This window comes from Miniopterus schreibersii (assembly GCF_964146895.1).
Source record: "Miniopterus schreibersii genome assembly, chromosome: 4".
Taxonomy (NCBI): Eukaryota; Metazoa; Chordata; class Mammalia; order Chiroptera; family Miniopteridae; genus Miniopterus; species Miniopterus schreibersii.
In genome coordinates this window covers 60,899,308-60,926,868 of record NC_138105.1, presented here as the reverse complement: position 1 = coordinate 60,926,868, position 27,561 = coordinate 60,899,308, and the positions used below count along the sequence as shown (strand labels likewise).

The window sequence follows — 27,561 nt, the reverse complement described above, 5'->3', positions numbered from 1 at the left end:
GAGAATGGGCGCTGGTGCTGGGGACAGACAATTGCTACAGTCCTTGTTTATCACAGAGACAAATTAGGCTGAGAATGCACTTCCCACCCACTGGGTGTCTGAACCTGACCCTTGCCTCAGTGTTAACAGAGCAAATTGTTGCTCTGTTAACGCATCTATCTTACATGAACAAGTTCTAAGTGCATTTTACAGGTTCCTCTATCCAGCACCATCTCACTGGATTGCAGCCGAGCTTAGTGCATATACTGTGGGGTGGTGATAAAAATACACCAGCTCATTCCCCTTTGCAGAGTTTCACATCTCCAGCACTGTGTTGAAGGGGATCCATTGGGTTTCGTAAGGGCAAAATTAGAAAAATGAAAACTGGAGTGTGTTTTCCTGTGAAATTAAAAAAAAAAAAATTAGAGCACAATGGAAAAGTCATCATCCTCTGGAAGCTTGCTAGGTGACAACTGCATGCTTTTAGGGAAAAGGAACCAGTGACAGAGACCTAGTGCAAAACCATCAGCTAAAATATAATTATGCTCCCACCCTTCCTTCAGAGGGAAGAATTTTAGCCGTGGTCCAGTGGGGTTTTTTTTTTTGAAACAAATAACTTGTCATAAATTGATGCTGTCAGTGAATTGCGGTTGTACGTTCTGTTTCTTTCAAGGAAAAACTGGCCACGCAGAAGTCGTCCGAGTGGTGTACCAGCCGGAGCGCATCAGCTTCGAGGAGCTGCTCAAGGTCTTCTGGGAGAGCCATGACCCGACCCAAGGTAGCCGAGCGAGCCAGTATTTAATTATCTTACTAATTACAGCTGGGATAATTAGTGTTTGCGCTGCATGGAAGAGATGAACCTTGAAATCACACAGGAGCTCGAGAATATGATTGCAGACATTTATTGACGGAGAAGGGGAGGGGCTGGGGCGGGAAAGGGTGCAGAATAAAGGCGCAGCCGCAGCCGGCGCCCCTCCCCCCCCAGCTGCCGGGTGGGAAAATTCCCACAGAGAGAGGCGCCAGACAATAGAGGTTCGTTCACCTTTATTATTGCATTATTCCTCCTTAATGCAGTCTTTTGTCTACAAAATTAAAGTGTCTTTCTAGCAGCTCCGAAGTTTTCTGATTTATGGTTCCTTTATTTCCCTGAATTTAGCCTTTCTCATCTTTTGACGTTATCAGGTGCTGTGTTTTTTTTTTAATGTCTGTGTGTGATTAAAAAAGACCAAAAAAAAAGACCATAAGAACATAAAGGTAAAAGGCAGTATTCGGTGGATCCACAATGCTTGCATTATTTAAATATTTCATTTGTGGAATATTTAAATATTTCCTCTGTGGAATTTGTTATATGGAGATATTAACATATTTGGGCTATAAACAATGGTGGTCAGACATTCTATTTGAATGCACGCACGAGCAAAAATCCCATGTTGGCAAATATCATTGTATTATTCAATAATGGAGCAATTTCCAGATTTCATCCCCACAGCCTTACAAGCACTGCTTTGCCAATGTGATGATCTGATATTCTGAAGCTTATGAACTGAAAAGTCCTATATAATAGATGTGATTTTCAGAAACCCTGTTCATTTAGCAATCAGTCTGTTTAACAATAATATTTCCCTTTGGTGTCAGGTTCTTGTGTAGCGGGTATGCTGTGTTGGCTCTTTCCCAATGAACGGATGTGTTTTTCCAAGTGCTCGCTGTGCTTTGTGGTGGAACTTTAATATGATTTAACAGCACAGGTTGGTGGGCCCTGAATTCTAGTTCTGAGAACCTCCCAATGCCAATGTGATTTGCCAAAGGACAGAGGTCAGAGCTAAGACAAGAGTAGTAAAATGATAAATGAGCCAGGGTAAGGCAAGCCCAGGATCTAGGCAAATCCACCAGGGTGGGTGAAGGCCTAGGAAGGAGGCCAGGAGCAGGTTCTCCATAATAGTAAGGTTTGGTTTGACATGGCACAGGTGGGTGGGATGAGTCCTTGGTGGGAAAGCAATGATGTAGGGGTCAGCAGCAGCAGAGGACTGGTAGGGCAAACATACTATAATCAGAATGTTCAGGTGTCACCCCAGTGTGAACTACCAGCCTCCTATCATATCATGTGAGAATGGCAGGCCTAATGCCTCAGACAGCCGTGGCTTCAGCAGAAAACTATGCCTGGTGAGCATCATAAAGGTGACTAGGAACTGCCATTCAGCCACTTGCCTCTCAAAGCCAAGGGTCAGAGCAGGATGCTGAGAGCTCCAAAATTCTCAATGGAGACACATATCAGGAGCTCAGGTAAACCTGAAGTCATGTAGGAGACAGGCTCCCCACAGACCCCCAGGGTTGGGTATGTGCCCTTTGGCCAGGCCAACCAGAATGCCATGCTCTGATAGAATCACCTTATGCTTATCCCTGGTAAAATTTTGAAAAAGGTGAAGCATGTCATCCATTTTTCTCTCTTTACTTCCCTTAACTTCCTGCCCATTTTATTATATTTTTACCAGTATTCCTCAGTTAATTAGGTCACTAGTACTGGCCCCTGAATCTCAGGGGGAATTCTACTTTAAAACAGAACCTTAAAAGAACCTTTTGGCCTTCCATCCCACATATCAAATTTACCTCAACTGTGCCTTAGCCCTTTTTGAAATCCTTGGTTTACTATCTGTGCTAGGGCTGCAATAACAGAGTACCTAAGGCTGAGTGATTTTGAACAACAGGGACTTTTTTTCTCCCAGTTCTGGAAGCTGGAAGTCAGAGATGAAAATGATGGCAGGGTTGGCTTATAGATGACTGTCTTTTCCCTTTGTCTTCACATGGTTTTCTCTGTATATGTGCCTGTGTCCTAATCTCTTCTTATAACAGCACCACTCATAATGAATTAGGGACCATCCAAATGACCTCATTTAATCTTAATTTTTAAAGGCCCTGTCTCAAAATAGTGTTACATCCTGAGGTACTGGAGGTTAGAGCTTCAAATTATGAATTGTGGGTAGTAGGGAAACACAATTTAGCTCATAAAACTAAAAGTACACCCTATTAGGTTGGTATACTGTTCTTCCAGGGGTATTTTTATTCTAACTGGAGATTCATAGACTAGAAAAGACTTTAGAGCTCCGCTGGTTAAACTTCAGCTTTAATTCTGTAAGCCAAAAGATGAAATTACTAATGATGAGGTTTAAGGACAATGGGATTTGATTGTTGAGTGACATATTTTTTACACTGATATTTGGACAAATTGCACACATGGGAGGAGAGTTTGTCTGCCTTTGCATATATTTTTTCCTGTTTAGAATAGTGCTTGATGCAATATACAATATACACAGTCACATATAGTAAATCACAGTGTAGATGATCTTCCCACATTATTATTAGAAGTACTCTTTTTGGGTAGTTCACTGTAATGGGCCATGGTAATAATCTTTATCTGCCTTGCAAGGTTTCCCATGACTCTTCTTGGAAAAGGGCCAAATGAGTGGTCACATGACCCAAGCCTGCCCAGTCACAGTATCTTTTCCTGTTGTCAAACATGTTTGATCCAAAGAACAGGCGTGTGACCCAAGCAGGGCCAATTAGAGTCTTTACCTGAGATTTTGTATGAGAGAAAAAAGTGTTCTCACTTTGCTGGGGATGCCAAGGTGATGTGCCCTGTATGTGGAAAGAGTCTGTCCACAGGAAATGAGAGACTGAGAGATGAGAGTTGGGAAGAGAGAAACTTCAGGAGACTCTGGGACCTTTAGATGTCTTGTTCCTACAGCTCTGCTTTCAGTTATGAAAGCTCTCCTTGTAGCATTCCAAGCAATGAGAGCTACTTTCCTTTTTCTAAACTTAAACCAGTTCGCTAGGTTTGTATTACTCGCAATAACAAAAATCCTGAATAATCCCCTTATTCAGCTTGATCATTGTGCTTCACTGTATTCAGTAACTGTTAGCCATGTTCATTTGGCTTTACAAATCAGAGGTCTAAAGCCATTTGGTTAATAGTTTATCACTGACTGAGACATGGACTGGAGGACACTAAAAAATTGTTTCTTCAAGATGGGTTGGTGGTGTGATTAAAGGGTTCCTTGATAATTCAGAATTCAGAATTGGGTTTAAGATTTGGGATCGATGGCCTGAGGACATATCAAACCCATACCCCCTCTCAATATTTCTAAATTACTTTGAAAGACATTCATTAACAACATGTATTTTGTTTCTACTCTGTTAGCCAGGTACTGTGTTAGGTGGTGTTAAATCACTAAGTGGTCTGGAATAAGCACCAGTATCTAGTCTCTTGGTTAATGCACAGGGAAAATATATTTCTATAGGAAGAAAATTGTTTAATACCAGTATACTGAGATCAAATGAGCATTCAGATAAATGTACATAAGACCACAGACCAAATATTAACCTGAAATCATTAAACAAGCATATGTTAAAACTGGCCCAGCTGGTGTGGCTCAGTGGTTGACTGTTGACCCATGAACCTGGAGGTCACAGTTCGATTTTTGGTCAGGGCACATCCCCGGGTTGCAGACTTGATCCCCAGCAAGGGGCATGCAGGATCCAGCAATTGATAATCCTCTTTCATCATTGATGCTTCTATCTCTCCCTCTCCCTTCCTCTCTCTGAAATCAATAAAAACATAAAAAATAAGAATAAAAACAACAACAAAAAACTGGAAATTAAAAGCAAAAAAACCCCTATAATTTCTGAAGAACCCTGGTATCAATGGATTGACTACTCCCTATTCTAGGGAGCCCTGAAGTTCTAAAACATGTTGTCACCTGTCATTTTTTTGAGGTAAGAATTTGAAGCTCACTCCCTGAATGATGGGCACTCAGCAGGGGAGATAGCAGGGCTCCACATAAACTTGGCCACCTGACCACAGCTTTTCAATTCTCTACTTGAAGTCACATGGGTGACTCTTGTCATGTTTCTCAGTGAAAAGTGGACCAGAAAAAAAGGCATCCAATTAAGCAAATGAGGAAAACAGAAGCATGTAAGACTGATTGCTCTTACTCAGAAAATGGGCATTTCAGAGGACAGCAAGCAGCACGTTGGATTTGGTGAAGACTCCGGTCTGTGAAGCAATAGCCCATGCTGGGTTCTTTTTCCAAAACAAGCGGGATTCCTAAATTCTTGAGGAATGCTCTTGCCTATCCCTGAATTGCCTGTCATCAGAAAGACAAAACTGGAGTAAAAGTGGAGAAGGCATTGACCTTTGATGTGAAGGTATGCCCAGGAAACACATGATTCTCCACAAAAATATGACTCAAGAGAAATGGATTTTAATTAGCATTTTGAAAGACTTGAGTGCCTTGTTTATAAAATCATTAGGGATTTGAAGGAGCCACTTAAATTTTTTAGTTATAATTTACTTCATTTTGTGGGGAAAACGGTCTTCCTGAATATTTGCAGATGTGGGATTCTTGCTAATGTCAAGTGTCTACTGTAGAAGAAACAGCAGGAATTTGAGCTTACTTAAAGTCTGCTTTATTAAATCAGATATTCCTGGCATAGACTAGACAAAGAATATCCTGCACTACCTTCGCTGCTTCAAGGTGCGGAAGGCTCTCACGGGTCTGTCCTGGTGGCAAGGAGGAAGTCCCCACGTCTCCCCTTTCTAAGGGAGCCAAGCCTGGAAGAGAGCTGTTAGAAAGTGTAGGCTCTTAAAGATGTGGGTGGGCAGAGACCTGCTATTCACGGCCAGTGTGCAATGAGTCCCGAGAGAGTACCCCTCAGTGGATTAGTGTCATGTGAAGTAACAGACCTAGTAGCATCGTTATACATTTGGCCAGTGAATGGGATAGTCTTTTCTCTAATTTGCCAATTATCACAAAACCTGTACTTTTGCCGAAGCATGCAGATGGCACTGTTTAAGCTAATTTGTCCTATTCTGTATGTCTTTCTTATTTGTGGGAGAAATCAAGTTCCTCCAGGTTTCTAAGAATAGACTGGAGCATGCCTATTCCTGACCACGTGGCCTCCAAACTCCACCCATCTCCAGGCAGCATGACAGAGCCTGAGATTTATATTTGGGTTCTGGCCCCAGCTGGACCTCTTTCCAATCTTGCAACCTTGGCCAAGGCACTTACTCATTCTGAACCTCTGTCTTCTCGGTTAAGACAAAGGCCTAGTAATGTCTATATAGCTTACTTCATGGGCTATATTGAAATAATGTGAAAATAGCTTGAAAATGGTTAAGTACCATGCAAGTGACAGGCATTGGTATGTTCTTCTCAATACAGTACAAAATCACCAGGTTTATTTATCTTTATATCCACGTTGCCCTGATTTCTGTGGACATATATTTACCCTCCGTCAACCAACATGTGAGTGTTCTTCCCATAGAGTTTCTTTTGTATTTTCTGTTAATTGGAAAGGTTTCAGCATTGTTTATGTTGTCACTCTGTGATGAAACTGCTACTGGTAGTCATGGTGAGGCTGGTGGACAGGAGGCTCCTTAAGTTTGCTGCTGACACAACCATCAGAACCAGTTCAGACCTGAGCTTCCCGTGCTTGGTCTGCATCCTTCCACTTAGCACGCTCTGTGCGTGAATGACAGTTTCAGCCCTCCTGTGCCTGCAGGAGGGTCCAGGGCGCAGGCTGTGTACCGTGGGCCAAGCCACAAGTACACGGGTACATAATGTAGCGACTTCAGCTTGGTCTCACTTCATCCTACAAATCTGACTTCTCAATTCCAACCCCCTCGGTCATGGGGGAAATGATCACAACATTTATTAAGCACCTCTTGTGGCCCAGTCTTAGTATTCATCCCTTATGTTTAGCCTTCTGTTTCATCCTTACTGTAACCTCGCAACATGGGGTTCATTGTCTTCATTTAATAGAAGAGAAGAAATGAATTTTCAAAAGACCAAAAGAGGTTCCAAAAAGGTTCCAAATGACTTACTTCATGTTGATGGCAATATTTGGACCTAGCCCTGTCTAAAGCCCAAGTCTGTTTTCTTTCCCCTACACCAGAGTGGTTCAAGCTGCCTAAGAGAACCTCTTCTAAGGATGAATGTTTTCATGGATCTCCCTGTGAGATAGTTGGGCCCTTAGTATCTTTTTTAAAGCAAATGTATTAAAATACTACTATGAAGTTAATCACACTTTAAACTGAATGCCTATTTTATTAATCAATACAATGTCACATACCTCTGGAAAATGGAAATTCTTACACATGTATTGTGTTCTACAGCCTCTAGGCCTTACCTGCTGTGCAGTTGGATTTTGGACCTGTTGTCGTAGCTCCAGGCCTTCCCAGGGGACTGTGGCCACAGGTGGGGGACTGTGCCAGTGCATCCCTGAAGGAACACTGGACTTTCTCTAGAGGCCTTCTGCCTGAGACTACTCATTGAACCCATATCCATTTCCCTGCTTCTGTGGTATTGGAATTTTTACTGGATATGCATCTACCAATAACAACTAAATTTCCCAGAATCCTTATGGCTAAGTATGATATAATAGCCACTGGACTTGTCCTGCCTGTGTGAGAGCCAAGGCACCAGCTCCTATTTATTTGCCTTGTTCCTTTTTGAACCCCAGTATTTATCCACTTTTTTTCTCTGTTATTTCCCCTCAGCAGATGTTCTCAATACAGCTGATCATCCTATATGTGGTTTATCCCCTTTATCCTCAGTCGGCTCCTCAGTACCTCTTTCCCTCTCATGCCCCCCTCCCCTCCCACAGCGAGCTCCCAGTTGTCCTCTGAAAGCTTTGTCTGGCTTGCCCAGTGGGCCACACTATCTATGGTGTTAGGCCTCATGGGGCCCCAGGACCATACACATGGCCTGCTGCCTTAGCCCTTGGGTCTCTGAGTAGGCAATTAATGTGGCTTCTCAGCCCATGGTTGGAACTAGAGACCCCCTAGGACCCTTCTCCATTCAGTGCCCTTTGATCCCACCCCCCCTCCCCACTCCCCATGTAGCATTGCTTTAGGTGGGTTGTTCTCACTGGGTCCCCAGAGATTCAGGGGTGGGTTGGTCCATTCATCTTGAGCAGGTTTGTTTCATAACCTCTTTCCATGTGCACAGGGGAGAAGCGCACCCCCCACCCCCACCCCCATCCTGTTGTCTACTGGGAAACATTAATTGGAGAGAGAAAAATCCTATCTTCCTTCTGTTTCTCATCAAGTTGGTAATTAAGAGTGGTATTCATGTATTTGAACTTGCCAAATTAATATCTGAACTTTGTTGTGCTGACCCGTTTAAGTTAGTTTTTTAGATAAGTCACCAGTTTTGAAGGACTATCTTTTTTTTAGACCATGTACAAGGAATCTATCATCTGCAAATAATTAGACAGTAGAAATTATATTGTATTGCTAATGAGCAGATGTGCATACTTATAATGGAGGAACAGCTGCACACATGTAAAATGCAAAAACGACCCAAACCCTGCATTATGAATTCTGAAAGGGACTCCATTCTTTTAAGAATTTCAGAAACAGAAAAAAATGAAGCAAAGAATTTAACCGATATTTTTCTTTATTAATTGTTCTTTGAGTTGCACTTTTCCTTGCATAATATTATCATACATGTACATAGTATCTTTGCTATTTGCAAATGTGCTATTTGCACTTTCAAATCCCTCTCTCATATAATACTATAGAGCTTATATTTAACATTTTTCCTTTGCATTTCTAGTGCTGTAAGGGTTTAAGGGTTTGGTGCCTCCAAACTGAATAAAAGCACCCCCTACTATGTTTTCTCTGGGCTGGGCATGGTGCTAGGTGCTTACATCCATGCAGTCCTATTTGATCCTTAAAGTAACCTGTGAGTAGGTGGTTTTAGACCCATTTTACAGATGAACAAAGAGGCCCAGAGAGGTGAAGTGATTTGCCATGAGCCAGTTAGTACTTATGGGACAGAACTGGAATTTGAACCTTAGGGCACAGTTCCAAACCTTGTGGTCTTTCCATCTGTGGTACATGATCCCGAATTGTTACATGATGTGATTAGCCAACCAATAACACAACAGCCCGTGACTGGAAATAATCGCACATTATCCAGTAAAGAGTTTCTGTTCTCATAAGCTCCTTATACTCCTGCGAAAGATTTTCAAGATGAAGTTCAAATAGGCTTTTGAAAACTTTCAGCCAGGAAGAATTCCACACATTTTAGATAGGAATGGTTAGGTTGTTTAAAATTGTAATGAATTGCTGAAATGATATAAAATCAATAAAAAGAAATGAAGTCAGAAGAATTACATCACTTCACATAAAATAGTACTAAATTAGAGCAAAATCAGAGCTGATGCATCAGCAGGAGCTAGAACTTCCAGGTGCCGGAAATGGCAAGCTGGGTGATCCAGATGAACTTTCTCATCAAAAGCAAGTGAAAATATTGGACACAATATAAAAACACATTAAATGTGTCACATCAAAGAGCTCACAAAATAATTAGGAATTACCAGGTAAAATTTTCCAGACAGGTAAGCAGAGGACTAAAACACCGTTGTTGTAGGGAATTTGTAAATCTCAGAAAACTTGAATTTGGGGGGCCTTATTTAGGGTATAGAGTGTGACCTACACAATTAAAGCACTTGACCTCTGGATATATATTAAACACTACCCTATGCCTTTTTTTTTTTTAATCCTCACCCAAAGACATGTCCCTATTGATTTTAGAGGCTCTCTCTCTAAAATCAGAGAGAGAGAGAGATATTGATGTAAGAGAGAAACATCCATCAGCTGCCTCCCATATGCTCCCCAATCAGGGTTGAACCCAAAACCTAGATGTGTGCCCTTACTGAGGATCAAACCTGCAACCCTCGTGGTGCACTGGATGATGCTCCAACCAGCTGAGCCACCCGGCCAGGCAACCCTATACGTTCTTAATCACACGTGGAACATACACTAGGCCATGATGTCTCGGTACACTGCAAAAGGACTAAAATCATAGAGATTATGTATCTCTTACCAGAATGCAATTATGCTAATATTGCATATAGTATCATTGCTATTTGCAAATGTGCTATTTGCACTTTAAAATCCCTCTCTCATATAATACTATAGAGCTTATATTTAACATTTTTCCTTTGCCTTCCTGGTGCTATAAGGGTTTAAGGGTTTGGTGCCACACACATCTCCAATTATGTGTAATAGTGCAATTATGCTGGCAAAAAGATGTCGAAAACCTCTTATGCTAGAAAATAAAAAAGTTTCCAAATATCTTATAGATCAAAGATGAGTCAGTATGGAAATTAGAAAATATTTTGAACTGACTGGTAATGAAAATATGATACATCAGTACTTACAGGGCATAACTAAATCAGTTCGTAGCAGGAAATATAGAGCCTTAAATTTATACATAAGAAGAGGAGAAAGACTGAGCTAAGCATCTATCTAAGAACGTAGGAATAAAAAACAAAATAAACCAAACAATGAAGAAGAAACAATAATGAGAGCAGAAGTAAGTGGAAGAGAAAGTGGATGTGTGGTAGAGAGGACCAATGAAGCCAAAAGTTGATATTTCAAAATAGTTAATAAAATTGATAAAATTTTGGTACATTGATCAAGGAAAAAATGAGAAGGCACAAATAACCAATATCAGGAATTAAAAAATTGGATATCACTACATATAGGCCACTTTATGTCAGCTTTAATAAACTTGAAAAGTTAGATAAATTCTTTAAAAATAGAACTTTAATGAAACTAGATAGGCCTATAATCAACAGAAATTGAATCAATATTTAAAAAGCTTCTCATAAAAACCCCCCACTAAGTTCTGATGGCTTCATCAGTGAGTTCTACCAACATTTAAGGAAGAAATAATTGCAGTCTTCCACAAACTCTTCCAGAGGTTAAAGAAAGCAATTCATCTTATGATTCTTTTTTTTTTTTTAGAGAGAGAAACATCAGTGTGAAAGAGAAATACCTATCAGCTGCCTCCCCCATGCACCCCTACTGGGGATTGAACCCATAACTTGGGTATGTACTCTGAGTGGGAAACAAACCTGCCACCTTTTGGTGTATGGGGCGATGCTCCAACGAACTGAGCCACACTGGCCAGGGCTTATCTTATGATTCTTACGTAATCTTGATACTAAAACCTGATGATGTAAGAAAAGAAAATTATAGTTCAATTTTACTCATGAACATATATGCAGAAATATTAAGCAAAAGTATTAGCTGAATTTAGTAATTAGCTGAATTTAGTAATATATGGTCAGTATAATACATCATGACCAATGTAGGTTCCTCTAATGAATGTTACTTGGTTTAGTATTTTAATGTCAACCAATATAATTTATCCCATTAGCAGATTAAAAGAAAAAAGCTATATGATTATCAAAATAGGTACAGAAAATGTATTTAATTCAATTATGTATTCAAAAATGATTTTAAAATATAAAAGATGACTTACTTAATCAGATAAACAGTATATACAAAATCCTACAGCAATCATCATACTTATCAATGAAACACTGAGAAACTCTAAGGATGCCATTACAACTGCTAATCAGCATTGTACTGTGGTTCCTGGCTCATGCAGTGAGTCAAGGAAAGAAAGGAAAGAAACAAAATGTGTAATGATTGAAAAATATAGTATATACCTGTTTACCTTCACTTACCTGGGCAACATTTTCTATCCTTCCGTGTAGTGGCCACATGGCTGAATTCTGGCCAATGGGATGTGAGCATAAATGACATATGATACCTACAGGTCTGGCCCATAAGTACCTCCTGCACGATCTTTGAGCTTCTCTCTTCATCTATCTTCCAACTAAATGTGGATGCCAGGGCAAACCTTTGAAGTAACATCTTGAAGATAGTTAAGCTTCCATTAGCCTAGGCCTTTGAAGAGTTCGTGAAACAGAACCATTTCCAACTCCTTTTTTACAATTTGGATTTTGCATGATTGAGAAATAAACTAGTAACTTAAGCCATTGGAATTTCAGAGTTTATTTGTCAGGAACTGGTACCTTAAATAGAGTGCTACCAAAAACTCTAACTTAGTGGTTGGGCAACTGGAAGATCCAATATTGGGTCTTGCTTGTGGTTTGTAAAGATGCCAGTTGTCTCAAAATTGTTTTATAAATTCAGTGCAAACCCAAATGAATAAATGAACAGTTCCTGAATCTCAAAGGTTTTGGTTATTGTTGGGTTTTTTTGGTGTGGATCTTCAAAGCTGATTCTTACATTTATATGGAAATGCAAAAGTTCAAGAAAGGCAGATATTCTTGCCTAAGAACAAGAGAATGAAGGACTTATTCTTCTAGATATCAAGATTTATTATAAAGGAACAGTTTTTAAAACAGTGTGAATTTGATTTAGGGACAAATAACTAGACCAGTGAAGTAGAGGAGAAAATCCAGAAACAGATCCACATATATGACAGATGGCACACTTGTATCTCAGTGACCTGGGGAAAGAATGAGTTTTTAATAAATAGTGATAAAATGATTTGGATTTTCACATGGGGAAACATTCAATTGGATTTCTACCTCATACCACACATAAAAGCCAATTCCAAGTACATTGAAGACCTAAGTGTGAAAGCAAAACTCCAAAACTCTAAGTAGATAATATCATTATGACTTTGGGTTTGAGACACATTTTTTAAGCAAGACATAAAAAGCATTACCTATAAGGGGAAAAAAATTCAGTAAACTATATTAAACTATATTTAAACTATATTAAAATCATACCTTGGTTCATAAAAAAACATAAAATATAAGATGGAGAGGTTATATTTTATGAGATTAATATCCAGGGTACATACAAATAGATTTAAAAATATCTTCAACAGATTAAAAAAAAAAAGACCACTGAATAGAAAAATGGCAAAGGACTTGAACAGTGGTGAGAAAACATGTGAAATCATAGTCAATGTCATTATCAATCAGGGAAATGCAAATTAGGTTCAGGTGAGATTCTATTTCATACCAAGCATACTGGCAAAAAGTAAGATCAGGCTTGAATGCATTGGAAAGCATTTAGAGCTCTAGGAACTCATGTGTTGATGCATTTACTCTGGAAAATGGTTCAGCATTCAGTTAAGTTGAAGACATGCAAATTCCATAAGCCAACAATTCAATCTCTAGGTTTAACAGAATACATATCAAAAATGTTCTTAGCAGCCCCAAGCTGGTAATATTCATCAGCAGTAGAATGGATAAATCAGTTGTGGTCTATTTATACAATGAGGTAATATGAAACAATGAAAATGAAGAAAATAAAAGGATCTCATGAACGTATGTGAAATATTAAAACTACAGTATAATTTTTATTCATATAAAATTCAAAAACAGTTAAAACTAAACTATGTTTTTTCCTGGGTGTGCCTAATACAGCAAAGAAATTATTGTCACAAAAATCAGGCATGGTTGTAACAGGAGGGAGGGGAAGATACTGTTATCATAGGGTGTTTCCTTTTAGAAGATATCCACATAATATATTTCATATTTTACTACATGGAGGGCTTTCAAAGGTACTGGCAATGCATTATTTTTTGACATGAGTGATGGTTATATGTATTCACTTTATGGTAAATAATGTTATATGTTGGAACATTTATAATATACTAATGTGAACACTTTAATAAACTGTAGTTTGTTTTATGTAGTATGTTTATGTAGCTTTCTGTAATCAGATATAGAAATTACAAAGGTTAATATGATGATTGCTATTCCAGCTAATCATATGAACAACGTTTGTGATGGAGGACTAGCTTTGTGAATGTGTGTGCACATATGTGCTTGGTACTGATTCAGATGTAAACATCTGATAAAGATCATTTACATGCCTAACATTCAGTAGTGGAGCACTCTGGCTGACTCATTGCCACAGAACTTTAAGATTTGGATAAGAAATGGTGATGTAGAAATTTTACTATTTTGAACGTTTTTAATACATTTTCTGATAATTTGAACATTTCAAAACTCATTATTTGGTCAGATTTGTAAGTTCGTAGCATAAACGGATGTGGAGTCTCAGACATCCTAGGAAAGATGTAATAATAAAATATTTCCTTTGGCTAGCCATAAATAGAATTTTTCTTTTATAGAAGCAAAATCTATACTAAGATAACCTTTTACCTTTTAGGAATGTCACCATGTCTTTTCAAATTATTTATGATTTTAAAAGTAATGTTTTCTCATTACTGAAAATCAGACTTTCCTTTTAGGTATAGAGTTAATATTTGGTGTCTCTGTTATATAGCAACATCCTTTTATCTTTCTTGAGGTGCATTACATTAAAAAATAGAAAGAACATTGTGAGAATGTTGGGCAACACAGAGTGTTTCCTTTAGGAAGATATCCACATAATATATTTCATATTTTACTACATTCTACTTCACACCCCCCCCTTAAATGATGTATTGTTTACAAATTGGGATACTAATGGTTAAGAGCATGGACTTTGGAGTTAGCTAGTTCCAGATCCAGCACTGGCTTTGGGAAGATATTCAACTTCTCTCTGAGTCTTATCTTCAAAAAATGGGTTTAAAAATAATACTCCATGTAGCTGAAGAATTGGATGAGTAACGTAATAGACTACAGTGGCACATAATGTAAGGGCTTTAGAATCATTAGCTATTCTGTTGATCACCTGAATGAAACAGTAATTACATTTATAGGTAAGGTATTTTTGGTTTAATAGGCACATGTATGTGTGTTATTGTAACTAACTGGGAAAACTAAGTATTATTTGTAATGTTGAGACATGAAAAGTGAGAAGGGCCAGTTAGTTTTCCTTAACTGGTATGGCTTACAGTCTTCCTAGGCGGAGGTTGAAATGGGCCAGTGGAGGTCTATTAAATCTGGACTGGCCAGTTTCATAGTGGACGATTCACAGTGTTTGTCCACCCTAGTTTCCCTCCCGAGTGTTATTTTCACACTCCATAGGGAGAAAGGAGGTAGTCGAAGAAGCAGATAACATATATACATATATATCCCTCCCTCCCTCCCTCCCTCCCTCCCTCCCTCCCTTCCTTCCTTCCTTCCTTGAAACAAGGGCTACCCATCTGTTTGCTTAGTATTTTAAATTTAAAATGAGATGTCAGTTAAAACCGACAGGATTAATTTTTCAGTCAGGTAAAGTGATACCCTTCCATATTAATAAGGTTTGTCTCAAACACCTGACTTAAAGGCCAGGTGTGTCAGGAAGGGCCATGTGGGCGATTCTGAGAAGTGCTGTCTATCACTGTGAGGGATGCAGGCTCATCTACCTACTGGAGGATGTCAGTGACCCGTGATGTTTTTCCCACAGAGGCCCTATTTCCAGCAGAAGGCAGGAGGCCCTCCTTGAATCGGCACTTGCGTAAGCTGTACCCCGAATGCCAGTCATCGTGGTGGTCCCTGTGCCACTGCAGCGCACAGGTGGCCCTGGGCCATCTCTGTGGAGGCAGGGTCACTTTAAGAAGCAGGGAGTAGAGGGACTAACTCTACCTGCTTAGAATGTTTGAAATTCTGAGCCATTCATTGGTTGTTTCATTTTCATGTGGAGAAGCAAGTGGGCGTGTTCAGAATCTAGTAAACAGAGTTAGAGCAGCTGAGCCTCTCCTTATGCTCACCTCACAAAGAGAATCGGATAATAAAATGTAGACATACTTCCCGAGGGGGCCAGTACAGAATGTCGGCCAGTGGTCTTCATCTGAGGACGATGTCGCTCAGGTTGTATGGATGCCATATGCTGACCACAGGAAGTTTGATCTCTTAATTTATAGCAGTTTAATAAACTTGTCTAATAACACTTTAATAAACATATCTAATAATAGTTTACCCGGAAACCTAAACAACAAAAGTGACGGAATGTAAGGAACAGTGTAGCAGAAGAGGCGGCAGCAGGCGGCTTGAGTGAGAGCAAAATTAGTTTAATAGCTGGAAGGGTTAGGTTAGTGTCCCTGGACACAGAGCCTGAGGCAGGGATTCAGCACCTGCGGCTTAGTGAAGAAAAAGAAAAGATTCTCTGAGTAAGAGGGAAATAGGGTAGGAAAGGGGAAGAAGCTGAGCGAGGACGTGGCCGAGGTTGTCTGGCCTTGGCCTGCTCCCCAGTGGGGCCGGGAGTTCTGGAGATGTGGCCATGTGACTGTGTTCTGGCCAGTGAGACATGAGTGGGCTTCTGGGCTCTTTAAAGATAGAGGAAGTGGGAGGAAGTGTCCTTCTATTTTTCCCTTCTTCTAGTCTGCACCGTGGATGTGATGTCTTTAGTACCAGAGACATCTTAAGCCCCTGAGAATGAGAGCCATGTGCTGGGGATATTTAAGTAGAAAAGAAATCTGAGCCCCTGTGACCATGAAGCCACCCTGCCAGCCCTAGACCACCTATCTTAACAGCTTTCACTTAAAGTGAAAAAGGAATATAATTCTGTCTTGTTTCAGTCACCTTTAGTTTTCTTCTGTGTTAAACTGATTGCAATTCCTCATCGGTACAACGGGATAGGACTGTGCCAGTTTTTGAGAGAGATGAGACTTTCTGAGAGAGATGGTAAGATGCTGTAGGCGCCGGGAAAAGCATTATGATGATAGCTGCGATGCTGCTGCTTGTTTTCCTGCCCAAGTATTAAATAAGAAGGAAAAAAGACTTTTTCTTGCTTTCTCCATATAATCAAGAACCTTCTCTCTTTCACACTGTATATAGTTGATTTTAATTTGTGCTTATTCAGTTAAAGTCTATAATACCTCCTCCCCGCCTCTTTACACTTTCAATATGTAACTTAAAATGCTGTTTTACCAAAAAAAAAAAAAAAGAAAGAAAAAAAGGCCTTGTGTTCTCTGTCGCAAATATCTACTCTCTTGAATTTGGGGATAAACACATGCACTGGTAACCACTGAAATTAGTGGGTACAAACAGACAAACAGAGATACAGATACCAAAGACCTCTGACACTCTTTCATAACTGCTGGTTTCCACCATCCTGGAGCTCTCCTTCTTGCATGTTCTTTCATTTAGCTGCCTAAATACGGAGTCTGTACTAGTGACACTATCAAAAGATGTGATTTATTTATATATAGCAGTGGGTCTAAACCAGGGACGATTTTGCCCCAAGGGGAGGGGGAGATGTTTCCTGAGCTCCTAGGTGAGATACTCAACAACCCTGTGAGGCCCATATCACCATCCCCATTTTTCTGAATGAGGAAACTGAAGCTCAGATGGGTCTACTAACTTGGCTGAGGTTACACAGTCAGTAAATGGCAGAGCTGGAATTCGAACCCAGAACTGCCTCATGACAAAACACACTCCTGTTTCTCTGCTTCACTCAGTAGTCTGTGGGTCAGGACCCACTTCTTGCTAACAACAGTCTAGAGAAGAGAAGAATATGGTGTCACCCCGTCTATGCAACCCATGTGAATAGTCCCCTGATGAGATGGCTCCTGAAGTCCCCCAACAGAGTGAGTGATTTCAGGCCCTTAGGGACATGTACATCCTTGCCCTGATGTTCACGATTAGCTGGTGGCTCCTGGGATTTCTTAAAGTAACTACCTCACAGCAACTCACAGTGTAAATGTCCCTGTAAAATTCCCATGTTCAAGCATATTTCTCATCTCTCCAGACAGATTGCATAAAACAAGGCTAGTACCCAAAGATGAGCTAAAGGTCGGAAGGCCCGTTGAGCAGATGAGAGCTCATCCATATTTTTGCTTTATTATAGATTGAGCATTTCTCCATTTTCTAGTGCTTTCTCTGGCTTTGCTGAGAAAAAGAGATCTTAGAACAAGATCAGGGTGGCTTGTCCCTTTCAAATCTTACTTGGAGAAGGTGGACGGAGAAATCTCAAAAAGTTGGTAGGTGCCAAGAGGTCAGTTCTTTTCAAGAACACCCCAAAGCCTGTCCTCATCAATCAGCTTAGGGAGTATTATGGAAGAATTTTAAACACAAGATGTTTTTGAGCCAGTCATTGTCTTTCCACCAACTATACCGAGCCCATTACTTGCTTTCCTGGCATGTGAAGACCGCTGGATAATGTCAATAATTTATCCTCTTAGATTTTTCCAAAGCCAAATGGAAGGCACAGTGAACTTTGCGATACTTGTTGAATCTGTGTGAAAGCAAGTCCTGGGTTTCTGATGCTCCCCCAAGGTTCCACAGAATCCTGTGGCTCCCACGAAACGGATTTTTCTATACATTTCTGGTCCCCAATGTGTCCTGTCAGGATGTCTGTGTGCTCATGCTCAGCCCACCAGCTTCATTTCCTTCCAGGCCCTTTGGCAAAAACCGGCCTTATCTCTTCACAATCCTCAGCATATACCAAACTTGTTCTTACTTCTGGGCCTGTATCTGTGGTGCCCTTTCTCTGCCAGATACGCTTCCTACAGGGTACTTCGTCCCATTGTCCTTGACTGTTTTGCTCTAACTTCTTGCACATCAGTTTTGAAAGGAGAGAGCCCTATGTCAGGTAGAGCTGGGTTTAAATCATAGAATGGCCATTTACCTGCTGTGTGACATCAGTAGGATCACTTAACGTGTCTGATTCATAGCTTTCTTTGTGTCAAAGAAGGTTAAGAATATCTACTTCACAGGGCTTATGTGAGAACTAAATGAGAGCATTGGCACAGACCCAGCACAGGTAGATAGAGGGTCAAGCTCGTCATTGTTTCTCTCCCTCCCTCCCTTTTTCAGGCTATTTCTTGAGATGAAAGCTTGTAACTTAATTCTCCTGTGGCCTCCATTGTGCTGAGCGCACAGTCGGCACCATATGAATACTTTATGCTGGAGAGAACATATTTGTTTGAAGAAACCTGAAAGACAAATAGGGATTCTCTGCCTTTCAATGACTTTTTTTTTCCTTTCTCAAATTGTGGTTTTGTTTAATTCTGTCCTTTGGAGAACAGCAACATAAAGGTTGTTTATATCATTTTATAACAGTCAAATATCTCATTTGCTTTGCAATTCAGTGGGTTAGCAGGACCACTTGTATTTCCAGCAGCTCCTAGGTGTTAGTGTCCTCATATGGGCTTCAAGCTTGCTGAAGAAGGTAAGCGCCAGGGCTTTGATGAAGATGCTAACCATGTGGCTGCCGCTCTTGCAAGTGGTCGGGGTTCCTATCACGTCCCTGAAGGCACCAGCTGTTCCATAATCCTTACCGTTGGCCTCCTGGAGGATGTTTTTCAACCCTCCCGCCCATCTACTTCTCTTTCCAGACAAGAGTCACTTCCTCTATACGGCCTTGTGGGACTTAGGCCCCTTCCACACTGATCACGTGAACTTATCTGCTCTTTCCTCCGAATCATCGTATTTTTCTAATCTGCACAGGTTTTTCCCCCCATAACATCTTGTTAATGAACTCAATGTTTGTGTTTCCCCAAAATTCATATGTTAAAGTCTAATTTCCAATGTGATAGTATTTGGAAATGGGGCCTCGGGGAGGTAATTAGGCATGAGGGCTCCACACTCATGAATGGGATTAGTGCCCTTATAAGAAGGGGTTCAAGAGCCAGTACACTCTCTTTCTGCTATGTGAGGACACAGTAAGAAGACAGCTGTCTGCAACCATGAAGAAGGTTCTCACCATACACCGAATTGGCTGGTATTTTGACTTCCAGTCTCCAGAACTATGAGAAATAAGTTTCTGTTGTTGATAAACTACCAGTCTGTGGGTCGTGATATTTTGTTATAGCAGCCTGAGCTGACTAAAACATACCTCCAACACTCGATTATGTTTGTTGGTTTTTATCTATTTACCCTTATTGTACTAGGAAGGTGATCTATTTGAAAAATGAGACTGTGTCTTACTTCTGAATTCCAGTACCTGGTACCTTGCTTGAGATGGGGAAGGATGGATGAATGGGTAGAAGGAAGGAAAGAAGGCAAGCAGTCACCAGAAAAAAGTGGGCTTTTACAACTATTTTTTCAATGATTTTGAATTTTTTGGTCTCTTTCTACCATTCTGCATTTCTTTCTGTCCCCTTTCTAGCACCCCAGTGGGTATGAGCTCAGGAGATACAAGATAATGCCAATAGGCCTGATTTTTCCAAACTTCAGATAGGAGACCAATAGTAATAAGCATTGGAAAGCTCTTCATGGGTAAGAGCAGGGTTAGGAGAATTCACTCAAAGGTGTTTTTCCCTCTCAGGTTTGTTTTCCATTGAAATGAAGAACTGAGCTGAAGATTAGCAGAGTTAAAATTTAAAAGGAAGGCAATTCTGGTAAAAAGATGTAATAAACAGTTAAAAATAAAATAGTACATTTCTCCACGCATAAAATGAATTTTGAGCCTCTCTTTGGATTTATCTGTATGACTTCTGCTGTGTGAATATCTGAGAGATTAATATAAATGATGCTTTTCAAGGGAAAAAATGGCTACTCCTAGAGTATCTTGTGTGATGTCATTTGTTACTTTTATTTCAAAAGTAGTTCTGAAATAGTCTAAGATTATTAAAAGTTGTACAAATAAAAGTTATTTAACATCTACATAATTTTCTATAGTCGTCAAAGTGCTTTCCAGGTTTTATCTTTATTTACTCCTCACCACAAACCTATGAGTTATAATTCCTGGTTTACAAAGGAGGTTTGAGGCTCAAAAAGACTGAGTAATTTGCATTAAGTATGACAGTGGCAAAGTCAGACTTAAAAACAAGATCTTATATTTCTCAGTCCTAGGCTTCTTACAAGAGATTTAGTAAACAGGTTTTCCTCACATTGAATTACTGTTTTGCATTCATAACATAAACCAATGGAGGTTGAAAGAAACGGTGAAAAGTTTAATGATGCTAAACATCTGTAAATGCAACGTATTAAAAATAACAAGAACAGAAAATCCATAGATCTTTGGGATTTTCAGTCTGTTGAGCATCAAATCATATTTCCCAATGAACCATCTGCTTCCAAATTTCAAGCTCCTATCCATTTAATAAGCCCCTTCATCAGTGAAATGAAAGGAACATGCATTGGAATTAACCAAACACACACACAAGTTGTGAATATGTGTGTATGGTTTTAAGATAGTATACTTTCTTCTCAGGATGAACATTGATTGGGGGAGGTGGGAATCAATCAAATTAGCATACTTATCCATGAGTAGACCAGAGAGAGTTAATGTCTCGTCCAGTATCACCTAGGATTCAAGGAATCTGAATAATGGCTTTGATGTTTTCTCTCCACCCCTTATTGTATGTATCTCTTTAGCACTTCCTTGTCTTTGCAGAGGGTGAACCAGAGTGACCAGGAAGGGAATGTGTATTGTTTCTGACATAGGGAGCTTTTAGTTTCATTAGAACATCCAAGAAGGGTAAGAAAGTCAGGGCTGTAAATTCAAATTGTAAGACTTCTGCCTGCAGGTGGTGGCTGTAACTGTGTGAATAACTCCCATCTTTCCGGTGGATGAATAGTCAGTTTGGGTTCCTGCAAAGGGAAAGGATGCAGGGAGTCTGGAGCAGAGCTATGGATGATGCCCACGATGTTACACCTCTTTAAAGCTGCCCAGAGCGAGTTGGGGACACCTCATATCTGCACAAAGAAGAGAAGGGCAACAATGGCGAGAGCTATATCAGTATTGTTGTATTACAATTAACAGATGACCAAATTAGAATTTAAATCAAGGGATCATGGCTTCAGGGAAGGGTCTACAAATCCCTGTCCTAGATTTCAGCAGTAGTATAACCTCTAATTACATAAATAATACATGGATTGTTTTTTATAGAAATGCATTGCCTTGAAAAATTGATGTTTTGATAGGGATTGCATCTAATCTGTAGATTGCATTGGTTAGTATGGACATTTAATGATGTTAATACTTCCAATTCATGAGTATGGTATATTCTTCCATTTATTTGTATATTCTTCAGTTTCTTTCTTCAATGTCTTATATTCAAGTACACAAATCTTTTACCTCCTTGGTTAAATTTATTCCTAGGTATTTTATTCAATGGGTAAAGAAGATGTGTTACTTATAAACAATGGAATATTATTACTTGACCATAAAAAGAATGAAATCTTGCCATTTGCAACAACATAGATGGTAGAGAGTATTATGCTAATGAAATAAGTCAGACAGAGAAAGACAAATACTGTATGATTTCACTTATATGGGGAATCTAAAAAGACAAAATAAGTGAACAGACAAAACAGAAACAAACTTATAGATACAAAGAACAAACTGATAGTCACCAGACGGAAGGGGTGTTGAGGGTAGATGAAAAGGGTGAAGAGATTAAGAATTACAAATTGCCAGTTATAAAAATAGTCATGCAGATGAAAAGTGCAGCATAATACATATAACCAATGATGCTGTAATAACTGTATGATGCCAGGTGGGAACTAGACTTACCGGGGTGATCACTTCGGAAGGTATATAAATGTCTAATCACTATGTTGCACACCCAAAACTAATATAATGCTGTATGTCAACTATGACTGAAAAATAAATTTTAGAAAAAAATCTAAAGAAGGACAAAAAAAAGAAATTCGTTGTCTTACATACTTGCCTAGAATGGCTGTCATGTGCATCTTTTCTTTCTAGCCACACAATTTTGTAAAATCTTCCAGATGTTTCTACCCCTTAGGTTGTCATGTCACTATAAGAGAAGCTCTAAATACGGATGTAAGCTTAAGGGTTTCATTATGCACTCCAGCTATCAGATTATTTGTGAAAATAAGATTAATGGAAGAGCCCATTATAATACCATTTCCTTGAAATAATTCCTCATTTTTCTCATTGTGTTTGATAAAAAAAGCCGGTATTTATCTATAAGCAACGATCCTATGATAATTCAGAGACCTTCAACCAAGCATACAGGTATTTATTGTCTTCAGTGTACAAGGCATAAGGGATCTTAGCAAAACTTGTTGAAAATAGAAATGTCACACCTGCACATTCTCTTTTACTCACATACTAATTTCTCTTTTAAAAGAAAGAAAACTTAAATAGATTTAAACAGCGCTACACAGAGACCCTGCTTTTCTACATCTTGAATGGGAAGAGGTCAGGTTTTACCGAAAATCAGCCATCCAGCAATCTTTTTTCTTTGTGGAAAAGAATGTTACTACCATTGTGTCTTTATGCATAATAAAAGGATGGGAAGTAGTCATTGCAAGAAAAGCCCTACTTGTAGGTGAAGGAGGGAAAACTGAAGAAGGCAAAGTGAAAATATTGCCACAGTGCCCTTCTGGAACTATATCTCTCCAGTCTCTTAGATTCCACCAGAATGTGAGCTCTGTGAGGGGAGGGTTTGCTTTCATTCATTGCTGTATCCTCAGCATCTGGAAAAGTACTTGGCACATATTAGGTGCTTAATAAGTAATACTTATACTCGATAATACTTATATAGTATGTACTATAAGTAATATTTATACTGTAATAATACTTACATATTATATACTATAATAACACTAGAATGCTTATGTGAATATGTAACGTACACAGAAATGAAATAGATATTTTAATTTTGTATTTGTGTATTGGAGGGATGAGATGGTTTATTTTTATTGTATATTATTAAATTAATATTTTTGTGTCATTATTGGCTCTTTTAGCCACTAATGAGTTCCTGGTCCCCATTGACCTTTGTGCAGCTAGGAGACGTGGGAGGAGATTTCCAGGAAGTCAGCTACACTGGAAGTATGAACAAGTAGGCATTGGAAATATCCCCCTCACACACACCCGTACACCCATTTACTAGGTAGCCTATTAGTTGACCCTAAATCCTACTATTTTGTTACCACTTAGCCCTCTGTTGTTGGCCTGCAGTGTTGATCATGAGTTCTAGCTTGCCCATCCATTAACTCCATAGTGAACCTTTAGTGTCCTCAGCACCTGTGCTTACCTCTAAGATCAAATGTATCAGCTCTTTTGTAGCTTTTTCCAATAGCCCCTAAGAAGGATTATTTTATTTACATTTGAATTTGCATTTGCATTTACAAAGTAAGCGTGACAAAGTGCTCCAGTATTGATTGCAGGGCCTTGGATCTCAAGGTGTGAACACATACATTCTTCATGCAACAATACCTGATGTTATACCAGGTACTATGGCTGTAAAGCTCTCTCACAGAGGAGAAAGAGGGACGACCACATAATAGTGTAGTGTGATAAAACCTCTAAGAGAGGGACCTGCAAGGCCCGATGGAGCCCAAAGGAGTCCGTGACTGTCTGTTAGAGCTGTGAGGTGCGATCAGGGATGGTTTTCCAGAGAGAAGATGCTTTCAACTAAGGTTGATAGGAGTTCCATGAAAAGTGTGCACATGACATGGTGGGATGGAGGGAGCATTGCCAACGCCACACCTGCGAAAGTTTAGTTTGGACGATTCAGGTTTTCCTTACCACGTTGCTGGAATTGAAAATGTTGCTGACAGATTATAAAGAAATCTTGAAAATATCTGGGCAAACACTAAACCCTTGCTACCCAAAGTTTGGTCTGGTGACCCTGCACCGCCCATGAGCAATTTAGAAATGCAGAATTTCAGGCTCGCCCCAGACCTGTGGAATCAGGACCTGCATTTTGATGACATCCCCAGGTGATACAGGTGCATCATGTTTGAAATACAAAACTGGTTTCCTTGGAAGGTTAAATCTTATGTTGGAGTTTTAGGACACTTGTTAAAACTGAAACTGATTTTTGAATGATTCAGTAAACATGTGAAGTTTATTTTGACAACAGTATAGATCAGTAGGGGATCTATATTAAGCTTTGGGGACTAAATTACTCAGAAATTGACCACCAGCTACATCCTAGCTGCTGTGACAGGGTGGAAAGTGCACTGGGCAACATTAAATCCCAGGGTGGTTTATTTTTTTATTAGGTGTATGATCTTAGGCAAACTCTTTAAACTCTCTGAGCATCCGTCACTGTGTCACTTATAGGCACCTCCCATGTGCCAAGCAGCAATCCAGGCCCTGACATGTACATCATCACATTTCCTTATCTGCCATGTGAGGGACAACAAAACCTGCCAAAGAGGGTGTCTCATTAGGATCCAAAGAAATAATGAATATCAGTGCTTTTGCAAGTGATGAATGGACTAGGTTATGATTTAAATATCTGCAGAGAAATACATATTTAAAGAACATCTGCTGTGATCCAAGACCTGTGATAAATTTACTGAGTTCGAAGATATTTGTTATAATTGAAATAGGCAAAGCAAAACATATATTTCATGTTTATTTAAGAAGAGAGGTGTAAAGATAAAACTAAAAGAAGCGCTCAGCACATGAGTCATAGAGAGCGTGTGACACTGACCTTGCTGTCCTGTCCCCCCAGTAATCCGCCCTGCTTTCCACTTTCCCAGGCATGCGCCAAGGCAATGACCACGGCTCTCAGTACCGCTCAGCCATCTATCCGCCCTCGGCCGTGCACATGGAGGCCGCCCTGCGGTCCAGGGAAGACTACCAGAAGGTAATGTCTCCTGTCGCCCCCTCCCTGGCTCCTCCGTCTGCCACCATCCGCCCCGCCAGTCCGGCCCCGCCTGTGGAGGGACAGTCTGGTTCTTTTCACCTGGCACTAGGTTTCATTTGCACAGTTTTCGGGAATTTCTATCAGCCTCTTAGAATGGAGCCACTCTGCTCCATAAATGCGCTAAATGAGATTTTAATAATAGTCTCTCATGCATTTCTCTTTTTCTTTTTTCTTTCCGTATTTGCTTGCTAGGACTGCCATAGCAAAGTGCCATAGACGGTGGGGGGGTCTTGAATATCAGAAATTTATTGTCTTGTGGTTCTGGAGGCTGGAAGTCTGAGATCAAGGTTTCAGCAGAGGTGGCTCCTTCTGGGGACTGTGCGAGAGGGATCTGCTCCTGGCCTTTCCCCTTGGCTTGTAGAGGGCCCTTTTCTCCAGTGTCTGTTCACACATCCAACCTGTAACGCCCTCTGTCTTACTTGTACCTATAGGTTGAATTATAATAAAAAATACTTCTCAGAAATACGGACATTATGTCCTAAAATCATTATTTTCACTGTTAACTCATATTTTTAAAATCTCTGATAGAAATTTAGTTCTTTTAAAAATAAATTGAGTTACTTTAATTTTTAGAACTTCATGGTAATGTTTAAATTTTAATTATTGTTATATTTTTCTTTTTTATAGTTATATCTACTTTATTTTTAAAATTAAATTAAACTTTTCTTAGTTTTTTATTACAGTTTACAATCCATATTATCCTATATTAGTTTCAGATACACAGCATAGTAGTTAGACAGTCATGTACTTTGCATAGTGGTTCCCCTGATATTTCACGTATGCATGAGGCCCCCTGCATAGTTATTACAATATTACCGACCATATTCCCTATGCTGCAGTTTGCATCTCTGTGGCTATTCTGTAACTACCAATCTGTACTTCTTAATCTCTTCACCTTTTACACCCAGTCCCTCGCCCCCCTGATTTGGATTCACGTTGAACAGCAGAGCTAGTAGCTACTGTAATGCTGATCTATTTTAGAATTATGTAAATAGTCTGATATGCAACAGTTCCCAAGAAGGTGTGTGTTCTCCACCTGTCCCCCATTGCAGAGATGGCAGTGAGAAGGAAGCAGGGACAAGAGTGTATCTACTGATGGAAAATTAGCAGGACATGCAACTCAGTGTAACTCTGAAAGCAGAGAGGGCTAAGGGAGATGCTGATAGGGCCCCACTTATTCCTCAGCACACCCCATCCCTCCCTGCAAGGCTGTAGGCAGCCTCTAGGATGGCCCTTAGTGGTCTCTGGCTGTGTAATCCCCTTTCCTTGAGTATGGCCTGGATGTAATGACTCACTTCTGCTGAATGACAGAAGTACCTCTGAGATGAGTTTATTAAAGATTGTGACTTCCATCTTGGGGGCCCTTTCCCTCTCACTGTCCCTTGGATCACTTGCCCAGGGGCAAAGCAGCAGCCGTGTTGTCAGGCAGCCTTGTGTATAGGCTCATGTGGCAGGGGGCGAAGGCCTCCATGAACCACTTAAGCAAACTTGGAAGCCCCTCAACCTCAGTCAGGCCTTCAGATGAGATTGTAGCCCCAGGTGACAGTTTGACTGCAGCCTCATGAAAGATGTCAAGCCAGAGGCACCTAACTAGAAACCACTAGATAATAAATGTATGTCATTTTAAGCTAAATTTTGGAGTAATTTGAGTATATTTATATTTCTACCTGGAAAAACTTTTAATTATAAATTATTCTTCCTCATATCCCTTTTCATCATGACTTTTCTGGTAAGGTGGGCTTCAGAACATATATGGTGGCAGTTAAGCATGTAGCCTCTAGCATCAAATTGCCTTAATTTATATGTCAACTGAGAACTTTTTATCAAGTGCCTAACGCTTAGACGCCATATATCTTATTTACTTAAGCCCATCTATAAGGAAGAGAGACCTCACTTTTACCCCTGTATTTTAGATGCCCAGTGTCATAAGGTTAAGTTAGTAGAGTAACCAGAATTAGAAAAACGTAACTAAATACAGAGAGATGAGTTGGGCGGCTTTTGCAGGACTCCAGGCCAGAAAGGATGGGAGCTGTGTCTAGGATGGTCAGAGGATGAATGGAATGCAGGGATACTTAAGAACTAGAACTCATAGAACTTGGAGCTGATTGGGAGAGGAGAATAAATGAGAGGGAGGAGTCTAGGGTGACTCACACGTTCCTGGACAGCAATGACTTGTGCCATGGTGTGGAGGAACAGAGGCAGACTTGTGGGGAAGATGGGTTATGTTTGGAAATGTGGAGTCTGAGATGCCGATGGTATGGGCATTCGCGTGGTTGCTAGGAGA

General features: G+C 40.0%; 1 protein-coding gene across 4 annotated transcripts in view; it reads left to right on the top strand.

The window, feature by feature from the left end:
* MSRA (methionine sulfoxide reductase A) overlaps window positions 1-27,561 on the top strand; it is a 323,213-nt gene that overhangs the window by 214,197 nt on the left and 81,455 nt on the right. For 2 of the 4 annotated variants that reach the window (XM_081135847.1, XM_081135846.1), the window contains exons 4-5: window positions 653-757; window positions 25,111-25,217. In XM_081135847.1, the coding sequence (XP_080991973.1) occupies window positions 653-757; window positions 25,111-25,217 (212 nt within the window). The remainder of the gene's footprint in view (window positions 1-652; window positions 758-25,110; window positions 25,218-27,561) is intronic. The other 2 variants (XM_081135849.1, XM_081135848.1) reach the window with 1 other exon arrangement.